The sequence below is a fragment of the Piliocolobus tephrosceles genome, chromosome 10, assembly GCF_002776525.5.
Source record: "Piliocolobus tephrosceles isolate RC106 chromosome 10, ASM277652v3, whole genome shotgun sequence".
NCBI classification, from domain to species: domain Eukaryota; kingdom Metazoa; phylum Chordata; class Mammalia; order Primates; family Cercopithecidae; genus Piliocolobus; species Piliocolobus tephrosceles.
Window position 1 is genome coordinate 117,746,565 of NC_045443.1, and position 18,822 is coordinate 117,765,386.

General features: G+C 42.8%; 1 protein-coding gene and 1 non-coding gene across 3 annotated transcripts in view; both read left to right on the forward strand.

The window, feature by feature from the left end:
* BICDL1 (BICD family like cargo adaptor 1) overlaps positions 1 to 18,822 on the forward strand; it is a 107,673-nt gene that overhangs the window by 61,319 nt on the left and 27,532 nt on the right. For both annotated transcript variants that reach the window (XM_023204566.2, XM_023204572.2), the window contains exons 3-4: positions 12,674 to 12,790; positions 16,032 to 16,178. In XM_023204566.2, the coding sequence (XP_023060334.1) occupies positions 12,674 to 12,790; positions 16,032 to 16,178 (264 nt within the window). The remainder of the gene's footprint in view (positions 1 to 12,673; positions 12,791 to 16,031; positions 16,179 to 18,822) is intronic.
* LOC111538887 lies at positions 461 to 562 on the forward strand. The gene has a single exon (XR_002730491.1). It is a non-coding gene; the product is annotated as a small nucleolar RNA U13 (small nucleolar RNA).

Sequence of the window (18,822 nt, forward strand, 5' to 3'; positions counted from 1 at the left end):
TAAGCTTGAACAATGCAAAGCATTGTTTTGTTAAAATCTCAAATTTTTCAGCTGAACAAATTGTTGTTTATGTGTTTGGTAGCAAAGTAGTACTGTGAACAGTCTAAAGAAGATGACCTGTTTTTTTTAAATGAAGATAGAACTTAAAAGGAAAATGGACTTATTCTAATAAAAAAAAGTTAATCATTTACTCTCCAAATATGCATTGAGTACCAATGATGTGCTAAGTAAATGTCCTGAATGCTTGAGCTCAAAGTCTAGCAGGTGAGAAATTAAAATAATAAAATAAGTTTCAAACTAATTGAAGCCTAGGATGAGAGAACAGGAAAAGAAAATGTTTTCCTGTAAATACATATTTGCAAACATCTGGATTCTGCTCAGCCTAAGTTTTGTTGTAGTTTCTTCTCCTTCTTTAGCCTTTCACTGTCAAGTGCATTGCTGTTAGAATTACAGGTCCTTGATATTTTTGTAGTTCATAAACATAATGATTGGGCTTTCACACTTGTTTGAGGTGTGCCTTCTTCAAACCTTATTATAATGTCAGCACATTACTTGTCTGATGTGGGAAGAAAAAATTACAGGTTCTTGTTTCCTGTGATTTGCTTTTCCATTTTTTCCCTTTCTCCCTAAGTTGGTATCTCATTTGGTTACCTATCCCTCACTCGCTCTGTGACCAAGACATCTCCTCTGGGCCTCAGTTTCTTCATCTGTATGAAGGAGTTCAGATAACTAACTTTCTTTTATTTAGGTCCAGCTCTGACATTCTTGAAATCTAAGATGGTACCAGATCTGTCTTCTCTGTTTTCATCCCCAGTACCTAGGATAAATCTAGCCACACAGAAAGGCTTATTAAACTTTTGTTGACATTTATTTTAAATTTGGGGTCTGTGTGTCTACTCTAGTTTCTTGGATTTTTTTTCTTACTTTCATTCTGTAGCTACCTACTGTATATTTAAACTTTTATTTCTCAAGGACAGTTTGTTTCAGCCTTGAAAGATCCTTCATTCAGTTCAGTTCAGCATTTCTTGGCCAGGCACTGGACTAGCTACTGGGAGTGCAAAAATGAATTAGACACTGTCACTATCCTTAAAAAGCTTCAAATGAGGTGAAGGACTCATAAGAAGATAACTCATAAAATGTAATATGTTCTCTGCTAGAGTTTGTGCCTGGGGTGCTATGAGAACACAAAGGAGGGTCACTCTGGAATGCCTAGGAGCACAGAAAGCTTCTGGGAAGAAATTATGCTATAGCTAAGTCTAGAAAGACAGAGTTAGTCCTGTGAAGAATAGGGAAGAAGCATGCCTAGGGAAAGAACAAGGATAAAGGGAACAGAGTTACAGGAGATAGAAGGTTGGCAGGGGACTGGCCTTGGAAGGCTTTTTGTGCCTGTTTGTAATAGGGAACTACTAAAAGATTTCACCAAGAAAATATCTTTTCATATTACATTTTTATATGTGTCTTTTTATTTTAAAGCGATCTGCTAATATGGGCCCTATTCGTGGTCATTAGGGGAACCAAGTGTTTTCTCTGGAAAGGTCATCTTTTATCTTCTAAGATCATCTTACTTAGTCTTTGGCATTCTGCAGTTTCATTATGATGTATCTAGGTGTGGATTTATTTTTATTTCTTCTGCTTTGGGTTCATTGGGCATCTTGAGTTTGTGAATTGGTGTCTTTCATTGTTAGGAGATTATCAGCCATTACCTCATCAAGTATTGCCTCAGTCACACTCACTCTGTCCTTTCTGGAACTTCAGTTTAAACTTACGGGGACTATACTAACATAGCGCTTCTCTTTTCCATCTTTGTCTCTGTATTGTAGTGTAGATAGTTCCTTCTGACTAGTCTTCTAATTTGGTAATTTTCTCTTCAGTTGTCACATGTGTTCTTAAACTCTGTCCATTAGGTTAAGAAGAAACTGCAAAGCTTTTTATTCCTCCAAAGTAGGTTATGCCATTTTACACTCCCACCAACAGTGTGTGGGAATTCCAGTTGTTGACATTCCCAGGATTTTGTGGTGTTCTTTTTAATTGTAGCCTTCTTGTGAGTATGTAGTATCTCATTGCGGTTTTAATTTACATCTCCCTGGTCACTAATGATGTGGAGCACTTCTTCATTTGCCTATTGGCCATTCATTTATTTTTGTCTTTGGCGTATCTGTTCAAATGTTTTGCTTGTTTAAAAAATTATGTCTTTTTATTGAGTTAGAGGTTTTTATATATTCTGAATACAAGTCAGATATATGTGTTATAAACATTTTCTCCCAGTCTGAGCTTTAGAGATCTCTTTTCTTTTTCTTTTTCTTTTTCTTTTTCTTTTTCTCTTCTCTTCTCTTCTCTTCTCTTCTCTTCTCTTCTCTTCTCTTCTCTTCTCTTCTCTTCTCTTCTCTTCTCTTTTCTTTTTTTTCTTTTTTGAGACGGAGTCTCTCTCTGTCGCCCAGGTTGGAGTGCAGTGGCGTGATCTCGGCTCACTGCACGCTCCACTGCCCAGGTACACGCCATTCTCCTGCCTCAGCCTCCTGAATAGCTGGGACTACAGGCGCCCGCTCCCACGCCTGGCTAATTTTTTTGTGTTTTTTTTGGTAGAGACAGGGTTTCACTGTGTTAGCCAGGATGGTCTCGATCTCCTGACCTCATGATCCACCTGCCTCGGCCTCCCGAAGTGCTAGAATTACAGGTGTGAGCCACCTCGCCTGGCCTAGATCTATTTTCTTAATGATGTCTTTTAATGCTTAGAAGTCTTTAATTTTGATACTACCCGTTGGGTTTTGTGACGTTTTTTGTTTTGGTTTTTGCTTGAGACAGAGTCTTACTCTGTTGCCCAGGCTGGAGTGCAGTGGCATGATTTTGGCTCACTGCAACCTCTGCCTCCCAGGTTCAAGCAATTCTCGTGCTTCAGCCTCCCAAGTAGCTGGGATTAACAGTTGTGTGCTACCACGTGCAGCTAATTTTTTTATTTTTATTAGAGACAGAATTTTTCAGTGTTGCCTAGGCTAGTCTTGAACTCCTGGCCTCAAGTGATCTTCCCACCTTGGCCTTCCAAAGTGCTGGGATGACAGGCGTGAGTCACTGCACCTGGCCTGGGTTTTTAATTTTAAGTTAGTATTTTGTATTTCTAGATATCTTGGATCTTTTCCAAATCTGAGAAGATTGTATTTTACATTTTCCTCTTCCCTGGAGATTTTTTTTCTTTTCCCCTGAGACAGAGTCTTGCTCTGTTGCCCAGAGCTGGAGTTCAATGGCGTGATCTCAGCTCACTGCAACCTCCACCTCCCAGGTTCAAGCAATTCTCCTGCCTCAGCTTCCCAAGTAGTTGGGATTACAGACGTGCACCACCGCACCCAGCTAATTTTTGTATTTTTAGTAGAGACAGGGTTTCACCATGTTGGCGAGGCTGATCTCGAACTCCTGACTTGTGATCTGCCTGCCTCAGCCTCCCAAAGTGCTGGGATTACAGGCGTGAGCCACTGAGCCCAGCCCCCTGGAGATATTTTTAGTATTTTATTTCTCTAAACATAGCAGCATTGTCTTAAAATCTATATCTCATAATATCAGGATCTGAAGTTTTTATGAATCTGTTTCTACCAGTACTTCCTAATGAGTCCTTGTTTCCATGGGTACATGTTTTTAATTTTTTTACTATAATCTTGTTTTTATTAGAAAACTATTTATGGAGATTATTTGATCTTTGGATTGAAGGTACCATCCTCCAAAGAGGATTTGCGCGTTTTCTTCTGTTAAGTGTCTTGGGGGCACAACTAGGGATTTTGAAAAGTTAGACTTAAAAAGAAGCTACAAAAATAATATGGATTCTCAAATACCCTTTATCCAGCTCCCCCTAATGTTAACATCTTTTGTAATCACAGTGCAGTTATCAAAACCAGGAAATTAATACTGAGACACTACTATTAACTAATCTACATACCTATTGGAATTTTGTCAGTTTTCCCACAAATGTTCTTTTTCTGCTCCAGAATCCAGTTCAGGCTTCCATGTTGCACTTAGTTGTCATGTTTCTTTTTTCTCCTCCAATCTCTGCCAATTTCTCAGTCTTTGTTATTGTTGGGTTTTGTTGTAGTTGTTGTTGTTGAGACAGAGTCTCACTGTATTGCCCAGGCTGGAGTGCAGTGGCACGATCTCGGCTCACTGCAACCTCTACCTCCCGGGTTCATGCAATTCTCCTGCCTCAGCCTCCCGAGTAGCTGGGATTACATGCATGCACCACCACGCCCAGCTAATTGTGTATTTTTAGTGGAGACAGGGTTTCTCCATATTGGTCAGGCTGGTCTCGAACTCCTGACCTCAGGTGATCCACCTGCCTTAGCCTCCCAAAGTGCTGGGATTAGAGTGTGAGCTACTGCACCTTCTATTTTCATCATTTCTTCTTTATTCTGTAAGGGAGAAGAGCCCTTCCCCCCCTCGTTTGTTGATTGAATTGTTTATCAGTGTAGACTCATGAATATTTATCCTATGTGTTATAATCCATTACTGTCATTATTTGTTTATTGATTAAATGGTCCTTGCCTTAGCCATTAGGAGCTCCTTCAGATTGACTACTATGTCAACCATTATTTTTTCATGTGCCACCATCATTTTTTGAGCACTTTCTTACTTTCCAGTACCATGAGATGTTCTAGGCTCATCCTGTATTTTTCCTGCCCCAACCCTGAAACTAGCCTTTTCTCCAAGGAGCCTTCGTTCATTTATTAGAGAATGGTATTTGGAAAGCAAGATTTGAGTGCTATGTGTGTATTGCTACTAGAGTGTCATTGTATTTAGGTGCTCTCAGAGGACAGAGCTAGGGAATAAGTATATGTGTGCTCATAAACGCATGTATGTTTATCAGACTCCTCATTTGTGTATATAAAACATTGTAAGGCCAGGCGCAGTGGCTCACCTCTGTAATCCCAGCACTTTGGGGGGCCGAGGTGGGCAGATCACCTGAGGTCAGGAGTTTGAAACCAGCCTGACTAACATGGTGAAACTCTGTCTCTACTAAAAATACAAAAAAAAATTAGCCAGGCTTGGTGGTGGGCACCTATAATCCCAAAAAAATCATAACTTTCGTTTTTTTTTGAGACAGAGTCTTGCTCTGTCGCCCAGGCTGGAGTGCAGTGGTATGATCTCAACTCACTGCAACCTCCACCTTCCAGGTTCAAGCGATTCTCCTGCCTCAGCCTCCCAAGTAGCTGGGCTGGGACCACAGGTGTGCACCACCACCACCCCTGGCTGATTTTATTGCATTTTTAGTAGAGATAGAGTTTTGCCATGTTGGCCAGGGTGGTCTGGAACTCCTGACCTCAAGTGATCCGTCCACCTCAGCCTCCTACATTGGTGCTGGGATTACAGGCATGAGCCACCTGGCCAGGTTTTCTTTTCTGAAGAGTATTAATCTACCTTGCTGACATAGTAAGCTTGTCCAGTCTACTTCTACTCAGGTAAGTTCTTCTACCACTACGCTAGTGACATGTCTTCATTGATGCAAATTCATAATTGCAAATATGCATAATTCATAATTGCAAAATATGGAGAAATCCCATGTGCCTAATAATAAGGGAATGGTAAAGGAAATACTTGATGGAATATTACAGCCACATAAAATGAAGATTAATAATAATAGGCTGGGCATGGTGGCTCACCCCTAATTCCAACACTTTGGGAGGCTGAGGCGGGTGGATCACTTGAGATCAGGTGTTCGAGACCAGCCTGGCCAACATGGCGAAACTCCATCTCTACTAAAAATGCAAAAAAATTAGCCAGGCATGGTGGTGCACACCTGTGGTCCCAGCTACTTGGAAGGCTGAGGCAGGAGAATCACTTGAACACAGGAGGCAGAGGTTGCAGTGAGCCAAGATCGCACTACTACTCTTCAGTCTTGGCAGCAGAGCAAGACTTCATCTCAAATAATAATAATAATGTAGAAATGCTGTTGATATAATGCTAAGTAAAAAATTGTAACAGTAGGATTGTAAGTAATTGTACACACACACATATGTAGAAAGATTGGGGAAAAAATAAAATGCTAGCAGCATTTTAAAAATACCCATATTCTGCTGTGGGATTTTGTTACATTTAAATTTTAAAATAAATGTCATCATCCTTATTGTCACTGTCACTGCCACCCCAAAAGGTGCCCATTATCCATCATGCCCTGGCAGAAGAAAGTTTGAGAATTTCTCTCTTAAGGTAAAACTCAATTATTCAGGCAGAATATGAAAATAGTAGATCTTTCCTATGATAATTTCTAAGTTTATTAGTTCATTTGTTTCCTTTCAACAAATAAGTAAAATGGATAGTCATGTGTAACTAGTGCAATTTCTTTCCCTCCATTTAACAAGAAAGTGTATAGTGAACAGTTCTGCTTTGGCAAGTTTAAACAAGCTTAATCTAAAAGTTCTAGTTTGGGGAAATGTTCGTATGTTATTAATCATGTCCATAACCAAAGTAATGATGGAACAGTTTTGCTCAGTGGGGAGGAAGTAATCTTCCTAGATGGTACTCTGACCAACAGGGAAAGGAACACACTGTTACTTTGTTTTGCCAACTTGAGGATTCATTAAATAATAGTAGCCCAAACAAATTATAAAGAGTTTATTTCAGATAGTTTGGGGAATGTGCGTTAAAATTTTTAGTATTCTGTAACAGAACTAGAGATATTTTTCAAATGTCTTGTTTCATCATGCAATCTGTATTCAGTGAAGGTAAAAGAGACTTAAGTTTTTGAGGATATTAGAAATAAGTATCTACAAACAAAAAAGAAGTATCTAAAGATTAAAACATTTCATAATACCCAAAGGTGGCAGAGTATTGAGAAACAGGCATCAGGTGTTTTTGTACTGTTGATAGAGATATAAATTGATGGAACCTTTTTAGATGACTGTTTTGCAATACCTTGTTCAGAGTGAATGTGCATATTATTTTACCCAGTGATACCACTTATGGAAAATTACCCACAAGCACAAAGATGGGTGAACAAAGATATTTTTTGGAGCAATGTTTATAATAGCCAAAAAAAATTGGGACACTCAAAATGCTCATCAGTAGGGACTAGTTAAGTTATGATATAAATACTAGATAACCATTAAAAAGAATAAGGTAGATCTACATAGATAAATATATATGAATAAAAAATTTCTAGAAGGACTCCCAAGAAAGATCTAATAGTGATTACCTCTGTGGGTGGCAGTAATACTAGGAGTAAGTAGAGATTTTATCATTTTAATTCTTCAGTTTTCTTTACTTTTTTTTTTTTGTTTTTACTCTGAACATTTGTAACTTTTATCATAGAAAAAAACCTGAGTTTAAAATGGAAAGAAAAATGCTTTAATTGAAGTCTTGCCATCTAGTTTATATTCACCTATGATTTCAAATGTTTTTTACCACAACTAATTACTGGCTGCTTAGTTAGGCATGGTAGCCAAAACTCATCATTTTGATAAGTGAACTGTAAGACTTGTGTCTGCCATTTTCTGCTATAAGAATGAATTGAGGCCAGGAGCAGTGGCTCACACCTGTAAGCCTAGCACTTTGGGAGGCCAAGGCGGGTGGATCACGAGGTCAGAAGTTTGAGACCAGCCTGACCAACATGGTGAAACCCCATCTCTACTAAAAATACAAAAATTAGCTGGGCGTGGTAGTGCGCTTGTAATCCCAGCTACTCAGGAGGCTGAGGCAGGAGAATCGCTTGAACCTGGGAGGTGGAGGTTGCAGTGAGCCGACATCACACTACTGCACTCTAGCCTGGGTGACAGAGCGAGACTCCGTCTCAAAGAAAAAAAAAGAGAGAGAAAGAAAGATTTGGGCAGAGTGTCCTAGATGGATGTGGGGACCTGACAGGTGAGTGGTTGCAGCTGGGGAGCCTGCAGCCACGCCTCGAGCATAAGCAGTGACCTTGCTGGGCAGTGAGTGAGCAGTCTGTGGCCTGGGCAGCAATGCCTCCTCCCAGCCAACTGCCTGCCCTTAATGCAGGTTAGGGCTCTACAGAGCAGAGGGGAGGCTGCGCCCTGCGCCAAGCCCTGGGTTGGATAGGAGCCCAGTGGTCCTCTCACCCACACAGGTGGAAACGGTAACAGCAATGGATGCCTTAGAGGAAGAGAGCTTCGGGCTCTCCTCCTCCACCTCTGATGCAGAATTTGATGCTGTGGTTGTGTATTTAGAGGACATTATCATGGATGACAGGTTCCCAATTATTACAGAGAAGTTTCATGGACAAGTACTACTAGGAGTTTGAAGTTTATAGAGACAGGGTTTCACCATATTCTCCAGGATGGTCTCGAACTCTTGAGCTCAAGCGATCCTCCCACCTTGGCCTCTCAAGTGCTGGGATTACACAGCGCCTGGCCCATTTGACTCAATTTTTTTTATCTTTCCACAATATCCCTCCTCTCAGGAGCACAGTGTATCCCTTCAGAGAGACTGCTGTTAGTTACCCTAGCTAACTCTCCCACTTCTTCAAAGGTTCTTCAAAGAACCTCTGAAATTCATTCCAGAGCTAAGGCTTCCTTATTTAGCATTTAACTTCCAGAAAGCATTTAGAACATAAGAGTTACATATAAACTTAAGCGGTTATTACTTAATTTATGTGCAGAAATAGCTAATATTCATTGTGTTAGTCAAGTCCAAGGTGTGAACTAGATTCTGTCTCTGAAAAAGAAGAAAATAATTTACTTTGGAAGGTGCATTAGCTCCTTGCAAAGGGTGGGTTTGTAACTCAGGTTGATCCATCCCCTCCATTACCATCACAGGCAATTGATTGGCGCCCCCTGGCTGGGAGGTGGCTGTGGTGTGGTGGCCAAAGGCCAGGGCCATACACACCCTTGGAGCCTCTATCCTCCCTGCCTGCAAAGGGAGGCCAGTGATTCCTGCTTCTACAATAGCCTTAAGGTTATTGTAAATTCAGATGAGAAATGGAGGTTAAAAGCTTTTGCTGTGCATATCCCTAGGCATAGTTGAGGAGTCAGACATTTAAAGGGAATGTTATAGCTTAGTGCTTAACAGCTCAGGCTCTAGAGTTTAACTTTCTGGTAGGAAGAGACAAATTTCTATTTCTAAGAAGATCGCTTTGAGAGGAGATAGTCTGCAGGAGCATTTCATACCAGCTGGACTAGATTTGCAGCCCTCGGTGCATCTCTGTGGCTTCATTGTTGAGTGATTCATGTCAAAGTGGTGATGCTAAGAATAAGATCAACTACCTGAATTACCCAGTGCTCTGCAAATCTAAGTATGTTTGAAATCTCAACAGTCAACTGAATTCAGTACAGGCACTCAAACTACAGCATATGGTTTCCTGATGGGCCCTACCTTCTGTTAGAAGATTTTATTTATTTTATCTTATTTTATTGTATTGTATTTTATTTTATTTTTGAGACAAGAGTCTTGCCCTGTCGCCCAGGCTGGAGTGCAGTGGCGTGATCTCGGCTCACTGCAATCTCCGCCTCCTGGGTTTAAGCAATTCTCCCACCTCAGCCTAACAAGTAGCTGGGACCACTGGCACCCACCAGCACGCCCGGCTAATTTTTGTTGTTGTTGTTGTTGTTTTTTGAGACGGAGTCTCGCTCTGTTGCCCAGGCTGGAGTGCAGTGGCCGGATCTCTGCTCCCTGCAAGCTCCGCCTCCCGGTTTACACCATTCTCCTGCCTCAGCCTCCCCAGTAGCTGGGACTACAGGTGCCCGCCACCTCGCCTGGCTAGTTTTTTGTATTTTTAGTAGAGGTGGGGTTTCACCATGTTGGACAGGCTGGTCTCAAACTCCTGACCTCAGGTGATCCACCCGCCTCGGCCTCCCAAAGTACCGGGATTACAGGCATGAGCCACTGCAGCTGGCCTTAGAAGAAATTTTAAGAGTCTGAAATGAAATGCCTAGCATTAAAAAAAAAAAAAAAAAAAAGGAAAGAAGAAAAGCCTTGCTAAATTGGACTTGTGTAAAGTTTGGTTTTAGTAGTGAGAATAAATATGAAAAACTATTTCAAAATACAAGAAGATAGTATTACAGTACTAATATGAGGGTAAGACAGCCAAAGTTGGTTTTTTATTTAATTTTTTTAAAGTTTTTTTTGTTCTGAGATATAGTCTCACTCTGTCGCCCAGGCTGGAGTGCAGTGGTGTGATCTTGGCTCACTGCAACTTCTGCCTCCAAAGTTCAAGCGATTCTCCTGCTTCAGCCTCCCAATAGCTGGGACTATAGGCACACACCACCATACCTGGTTAATTTTTTTGTTTGTTTGTTTGTTTTTTGAGATTGAGTCTCGCTCTGTAGCCCGGACTGGAGTGTAAGTGGCGCAATCTCAACTCACTGCAACCTCCACCTCCCGTGTCCCGGTTCAAGCAGTTCTCCTGCCTTAGCCTCCTGAGTAGCTGGGATTACAGGCACACACCACGATGCCCAGCTGAGTTTTGTACATTTGGTAGACACGGGGTTTCACCATGTTGGCCAAGCTGGTCTTGAACTCCTGACCTTGTGATCCGCCCACCTTGGCCTTCTAAAGTGTTGGGATTACAGGTATGAGCCACCATGCCTGGCCTAATTTTTGTATTTTTAGTAGAGATGGGGTTTTGCCATATTGGCCTGGCTGGTCTTGAACTCCTGCCCTCAGGTGATCCAGGCGCCTCAGGCTCCCAAAGTGCTAGGAGTACAGACATGAGCCACCCTGTCCAGCCTATTTATTTGTTTTTGAGACAGGCTTTCAAACTCTGTTGCCCAGGCTATAGTGCAGTGGTGGCACAATCATGGCTCACTGTAGCCTCGACCTCCCTGGGCTCAGGTGATCCTCCCACCTCAGCCTCCCAAGTAGCTGGGACTACAGGCACATGCCACCATGCCTGGCTAATTTTTGTATTTTTTTCTAGAGACTGGGTTTCACCATGTTGGCTAGGCTGGTCTCAAGCTCCTAGGCTCAAGCAGTCCGCCCACCTCAGCCTCCCAAAGTGCTGGGATTACACGCATGAGCCAGCGTACCCAGCCCAGCCCAAGGTTTTTACCATCCTGATTCTGTCACTGAGACATTGGGCAAGTTCCTTCACTTTTCTGAGCCAATTTCCTTGTTAGTAAATTAGGGGTAACAATCAAGATAATGCATTGAAAGCATTTAGCACAGTTCTTGACACATAGTATGTACTCAGTAAATATTACTAATGTGATTCTTCGGCAAGAGTGAATGACTCATTGTGTTTCTGAGTGATTGAGAAGTCTAAAACAGCCTAGTGAGTATCTGAAGTTAAATTTAGAATATGAAGGAAAATAATATAGGGGAAACATTCCCAGGAATGTTTATTGCCAGAATTGTTCACAGGTTTCAGGGTGTGTAGGGTGGAGTGAGGGAGTTGGCGGCCTAATGCTGATTCCTTGCATCATAAAGCCAAGCTATGAAATTGTTCATTTCAAGTAAGTTACTTCATGCAGCTCTGAACTTCTAAGTTTTTTAAGGAGTCAGTTGTATATCAGAATCTTATTAGCTCATTACTTCACTGACTGAAACTTGGGAAACAAAGATGATTCATAGGAAGGAAAATTTAAAGGTTAGAGGGTATTTAAATGAAAATCAGCTAGAGTATGGTTTTATTTTATTTTGTTCTGTGTTTTGTAATTGTTTTAAAAATAGTAGGTTAAGAATCTTCTGTGGCTCTGTAGTCCAGTGAGGTAACATTTGTTGAATATGTGGAACCAAAAATAAAAAAGATGGACAATTGACTATAGAGTACTTGAAGATAAAAAGAATTATTGAACATGTAACCATTACTATGAGAGCCTCATTGAACAGCTAGTCTACCATTTCAGCATTATTACCGTCCCACCTCCTTGGAAAGTCTTTCCTGGCCGTTCCAGCACATGGTGATCTCTCCCAAGAACCCATAAAGCTTACTGACCCCATTTGGCCTCAAAAAAGCATTGAGGCAGTTGCTTAATTTGTCCCATGGCTCTCCTCTCCACAGGACAGTGAGCAGGGCTCCCTCAGCAGGGTCTGGGCTGGGACCCTCAGGAGGAGGGCTGGAATTTTTGTTACCAAGTTAGCCTCCTACAACACCAAATGGTATTTTGGTGTTATGTTATGATTATGATCTAATGTATTTTAGCATTAGATCATAAATGGATTGAGGTGGGAAACAGGCACCTCTGCTGGCACTCCCCAAAGAATTAAAAGTTGCAAAAATGTCCTTGAGGAATGAGTGGCAAAAATCTTAAAAGGTATGACGAGCAATTTCAAATAGTGCCCATGTTAAGTAGAGGAAAGAAATGCAGATGCGTGTGATTTGACTGAGCCCACTTGGGGAAATTGATGGGAGAAATGAAGGAATTTCTAAGGCAGTAGGTATAACCATCTTATTCTTTCATGTAAAATATTCAGACTTTCAATTTAGTAGATATTTGCTGAGTTTCTTCTATATGTAGAGTAATAATGATAACTAACATTTGAGAGCATACTATTTCCTAGGGCTGTTTCTTCTGATCAGTCAAGTGGTCTTGGACCTAGACAGAGTCATTAATGGTGGAGGTGGGGGTGGGAGTTTGTCCTGTTTTAGCACTAGAGAACAAATGAATGGTGCGTGGGAAACCAGCATCTCATCTAGTGCTCCTTATAGAATGGAAAGTGCAAAGAGATGCTTGATAAATGAAAGACAGAAATCTTAACAGACTTCTTTGCATAACCTCTGAATCAGCTCTGCACGTCTCCTCTGTTTCAGGCATCAGAAGTTGAGAGACAACTCTCCATGCAGGTCCACGCCCTCAGAGAAGACTTTCGGGAGAAAAACTCGTCAACCAACCAGCACATCATCCGGCTGGAGAGTCTTCAGGCTGAGGTGAGCCTCCCCAAACAGCAGTACTGGAAGGTGGAATGCTTTTCTCACTGGGAGACAAAAAACTGCTCTATGTAAAAGGGACTAAAATCTCTACAGAAAGACATTTCTGTGCGAAACTAAATGGGGAACATTTGATCTGTGTTTCTCTGGGTAGGCTGTTGTCTGGAAAAATGAAGTTGCTCAGAGTTACTGCCGGGTGTATTGAAATCACAGATGACCTACATTTTACTGAATATGTTGATCTCTCTAAAAATATCCTTGCCAATCCCAAATAGAAGGTGGGAAAGGACATCTCGCCTTTCTCTATTCCATTTAGGCCCAGTTCAGTCCATCTTACTAAGGTCTGCTGTTACTCTCATCTGCAAAATGAGAGAAATAGAAGTTTCTACTTCACAGGTTTTTGCAAGGATATTATGGGTTAATGTATACGAGGCACTTTGTATGATACCTGGAAGACAGTGATGTTATTGAAACCATAGGAGAGGCCAGAACGTGAGGGCCAGGATGAGGGGAAAAAGAAAGTATCGGCAGGGGAACAATACTGTGAGAATCTGGTTGTGGAAGGTGAAGAGAGGGTAAGGATCTTATCACCAGCCTAAACCAGGCCTGCCCCCGGGGGAGGCTTCCACCTGGTCTGCTTTTGAGGACCCTTTAGCCAAGTATCTGGACAGCAGCCCCTTTGCTAAGTCAGAGTTTGAAGGACAGTCTAGAGCCAGGTTGAACAAGTAACCTTCCACTGTGATGAAGCGATCAGCCATCATGGTCAGGCCAGAGAAACCCAGATAGCCTGCTCCCCTGCTTGGTAAATGACCTGAGGATGTTTTTCCTAAAGTCTGTCAATATCTTCTCTTTTCTCCTGCCTCCCATTCCCTTCCTTCCCCCTTTCCCTTGGAATGCCTACTGGTATTGAGCAGCAGGTCCTTGAAGTAAGTAGAGTTTGTTCCAGTGGGGTTTGGCATGCCTGTATGTGACCATTTGTGTGCATGACTTGCCATTCACCTGCCTCTGCCAGCCTCTGACTCCTTCAAGTTTTCTGTCTTCCTCTTTCCCCGATGCGTTCACTTTTTCTAGACCCTCATGAACCGGGTCATCCCCAGGAATGTTTATTGCCAGATTTGTTCACAAGTTTCAGGGTGTATAGGGTTGGGTGAGGGAGTTGGTGGCCTAACGCTGATTCCCTGCTTTGTCCGTGAATACTGCTACCTTTAAAAGGCAAGCTGTGAAAATTGTTTGTTTTAAGTAAGTTACTTTGTGTAGCTCCAAACTAAGTGTGTATGTTTTTTTTGTTTTTTTTGTTTTTTTTTTTTTTTTGAGATGGAGTCTCGCTTTGTCTCCCAGGCTGAAGTGCAGTGGCAAGATCTTGGCTCACTGCAAGCTCCGCCTCCCAGGTTCACGCCATTCTCCTGCCTCAGCCTCCCGAATAACTGGGACTACAGGCGCCTACCACCACACCCGGCTAATTTTTTTTTTTTTTGTACGTTTAGTAGAGACGGGGTTTCACGGTATTAGCCAGGATGGTCTTGGTCTCCTGACCTTGTGATCCTCCCGCCTCGGCCTCCCAAAGTGCAAAGTGCTGGGATTACAGGCATGAGCCACCACGCCCGGCCACTCCGAACTAAGTTTTTTTAGGGTCAGTTGTGTATCAGAATCTTATTACCCCATCACTTCACTGACTGAAACTTGGGAAACAAAGATGATTCATGGGAAGGAAAATTTAAAGGTCAGAGGGTATTTAAATGAAAATCAACTAGAGTAAGAATTCTCTTCCCATGGGTGACTTTGCTTCAGTGTAGGAAATAGTGGACCCATTCACAAAAGGGGCTTGCTCCTTTTGGTCCCCTACCCAGGTGCACACTTGAGAGACAATATTTCTTTGTTTGGCCAGATACCTGATCTCTCTGGACAAAGGCCACATACTTTGTTTCTCCAGGACAACATCCTATCTGATTGGATTGGTGGCCAGAGAAGATCTGTGCCCTGCGAGCAGAATTCTAGTTCGGAGAGTAAGAACAGCTAAAAAGTAAAGGGAAAATTGTATCTCATAGGACTTGAAACAAGCTAGACATTCATTTCAGGATTTCCCCTGGAAAAGTTCTAAGATTGCTCCCTAAAACTTGCCCAACTAAAAGCCTTAAGGAATTATTATCAAAGCTGGAATGGAGAGCCTGGAGAATATTTTAACCATGTCAAGAAAATATTTACAAGCAAGAAGCTGGCTGAGAATCAGTCCAGCAGGGCACTGCTAAATAAATGGGAGGATCCACGAGGACCTCCAGGATTCCAGAAGGTCCCCTGAGAGTCAGATCCAATTGGCAAGGCTTTCTGGAGCCCCTGAGCCAGGGTGGTGGTTTTTTGAGTGAAGCATCCCTGGCCTTGGGAACACTGGCTCAGCTTCTCACCCTACAAACCATGAGGCCAGAGGAGACTTGGCATTTCTTTCCTCTTTGCCTCTGTTTTCTCACTGACACTGAAGAGATTAGACAGACCTTCCTAAAAGATTTACGTATGTGGAGACTGACTAGATTTTCAGTGTATACAAACATATCAACCTGTTTCATGAAAAGAATTTGCACCTCTTCACGAATGACTCCCTCAGGTAAAAGTTACTCTGAGTAAAGTCAGCATTCACTTGTATCTGTGTCCTGCTCCGTCCCAGGACATAGGCTGATGCAGGCACTACTTTGCTTTTTGTACTCTGGGAGCTCTTCCCTTAACTCAAGGCACTGGGTCTGAGCTGTGACCTCTAGTGCCAGTGGAGCCAGGAGCGGGGAAAGGAAGACAGAGAGGAATCCTGGGGTGTGAAAACATGGCGCTCCAGAGGATTTCCTGGGCATTTTCTTGTGCTCGTGACTTGAGGAGGAGAAGCAGTGCAGCAGGTTAGGTTCCACTCCTCCTGCCAATTGTAAGGATGGGGTAAAGTTGAGAGCAGGCAAGGTGGAGCCCTTTTTTATCTTATCTCTGGAATTTCCAGAGCACTAGCCTTCCCTTCCTCTGCCTGGCATCCCACATTCCAGCTTCCCCAGAGATCAACTCCCACCCCTTCCCAGACAGGTTTCTAGAGGGGAGGGATTTTCTCTTCAGCTTAGGGTTTCATAGTTATTCTCTCAGAGATGGGAGTACCGTGACATTGGGCCGAACACTGAAAGACACTTGCCTTCATGTTTTGGGGCTAGTCCCTAGTTCCTACTTGTCAGCCCGGGTGTAACTCCACACCACCCCTGTGGCTCTCCAACCCTTTCAGATCAAGATGCTGTCAGATCGGAAACGGGAGCTGGAGCATCGTCTCAGCGCTACTTTAGAGGAAAATGACCTGCTCCAAGGGACCGTGGAGGAGCTACAGGACCGGGTGCTAATCCTGGAGAGGCAGGGCCATGACAAGGACCTACAGGTACTGGGGTAGAGAAGCTGTCCTGCAGGACTAGAGCCAGATAAAAGGAGCACTTAGCCAAAAAGAAAAGGCTGGGAGGCCAGCATCACTGCTGGGGTAAGCCAGGAGTGGATGATGCCTAGGTCTCACTGTGGGGCCTGGGGCATTCACTAACTTGACTCTTCTGACTCTGCCTAAAGGAAGTGCACCGCTACCCACAGGTCATTTCTCCAATGTGTTCTGAGCCACTGGCCCATGGAGCAGTTTCACAGAGTTCTCTCTGGGTTAACATTGGCTGGAACACCAGGAGTGCTATTCTGGCCTCCTAGCATTTGTGAAATCTGCTAAAAGGTTTCAGAGGGAGCCTGTGACTCTCTAACTCAGCTCATAATGCTCTCTGCTGCTGTCTTCCCAAGCTCATGGGTTTAGTTGGTTGGCATGGAGCAGAAACCCGAAGCTGCCCACTGAACACAGCAAGATTTATATTCTGCTTCTGCCAGTTGCCAGAAAAGGCATAGACTGAACCCTTTGTGAACCTAATCAGTTTCTTTTCTTCCTTCCTGAAGGAAATTGCTTCATGGCCATATTTGTTCTTATTTGGGAACTGCTACCAGGCCTCAGCTGAATCCCCAAGCTCACGCTTGACAAGAAACAACTCCCAAAACAAAAAGATATCATCACTCCAGTCTTCCCAGAAATAGAGTACAGCATCTGCTACCAAGATGCTTTGCTGGGCTGGCCTAGGAGGACCGGGGTCAGAAACTCGGAGTGCGTTGCTTCCCTTTGGCATTCTCTTTTAATGCCAGGGAGTGCACTAGATTGCAACACTGATGTTTGTGCAGAGGTGGTCATCCAGGTGTGCTCAAGCACCAGATGGGTCTCCGCCCAAAGGCTAGGCCGCAGAACGTCCCACTGGGCTCATAGGTAGGCTGTTTGAAAGCCTTGGGGTATGGGATAAGGAAATATAGTGTCTTGGGCTAAGATTACTTGTCCCTGACACCATCAGCTAAGCTGACACCTGAGCGATGAACCTCTTTGAGGGAAAATGAATGGCTTTTCTCTCTCCATGTTTTTAGTATCTTCAGCTAGTAACTTTTCATATATTGATAGTAGTGCCTCAGTAAATGTTGAGTAGAAAATGGTGCTGGCTAAAGCCTTACAGAAGTTTTCAAGATGGAAAAGAGTTTGCTGATTTTTCAAGGTTGATGATGATAATAGCAGTGAACATTTGTGTGCCTCTTTGGCATACAGGGTGCTTTTAGCATACATCATGAAGCTGAAATTGAGAAAAACTGAATCGTTTATCCAAAGTCATGTAGTGAGTCTTTGGTAGAATCGAGACTGGAACCCTCTCATCTGCTTTACCTGTAGCTCAGTAATAACTTCCTGGTATCACTCGCCTCCGAAAGTCAGTTCCTGACCAGCATTTATTACCCTATCAGGCTGCTTTCCTGAGGGTTGCTGAGATACAGTATGGGAGGAGAAGGAATATAAGTATGGAGAAAGAGAAAAATGGCCCTTGCCTAAAAGAAACTTTCAGTTCAGCATGAATTTACAGTGAAAAGTCCTTATTTCAAATCAAAAATTAGGGGCCTAGGTAGGGGGAAAGAGGAAGGACTAGTAGGCCATCAGAGGCCTGACCAGCACTGTGGGCTGTACATTCTCTAGCAGCGAGAATCCCATCATGCCACATGCACTTGCTCACCATGTGCACATCCACTGTCTTCCTGTTGAACTTCAAGACTGAGAAGGTGTCATTCACCTAAGGACCTGCAGCAAGTCAGGCAGTACTCAGTTGATTTGGAAAATCTGCATTTACGGGCTGAATTCTCATCTTCCCTAACAATTTATCATTATAGTCCTTCAGTTCATGTGAAACTCTCAAGTTGCCACTAATTACCAGTGTCCTCCAGAAAGTCCTTTCTGTTGCTAAAATGGCCTGTACTGATACAGAAATAAAAAATCCAGCTTACTCAGGTAGCAGCTGAATGATCCTAAACCATACTTGTAAAATGTAAAGCTAGTGGTCTTGGAATGTACTTAATCCCTTGATTTTAAATCCTCAGACAAGGGTGAGGGATGGCTGAGCAGGCAAGGCAACAGGCCTGTCACAACCAGAGGAGCCCCCTTTTGATCTCTTTCACCATGTAATTGGGGTCCTGCTGTCAAAAACAGATTTTTAAACAACTGATCAAATCCAACTCTGAGTTTTTTCAGACCTGAGAATAAGCATAAAAATTATTATTCATTGAGCACTGAGTATATATCAAGTATTTTGCCAAACTCTTACTATCCAGTAAAGGAAATCTGTTTGTCCCTCTTAAGGGCCACTTCACTGCCCTTACTTCTTATACTGAGCTGGGCATCTTACAGATGTGTGCAGGGCCTAGTCTCAGCGACTGGGTGGATTCCGTCAGCAGAGCACAGGCCCTGCTCACTGTGGGGCAACCCAGGAAGCAGGTGACCTGGAGCCTAGACCTTGCTCTAATGCTGATTGTGTACCATTAGGCAAATCACGTAACATCACACCATCCCAGTTCCCTCAGATGAGCGTAAATATAGTGTACTATACAAACACAAAGCACTTGGTGTCATTCTCATTCATACATACAAGTACACTTAGTGTCACCTTTGTCATATAAAGAATGATGTTTCTTATTTTAAA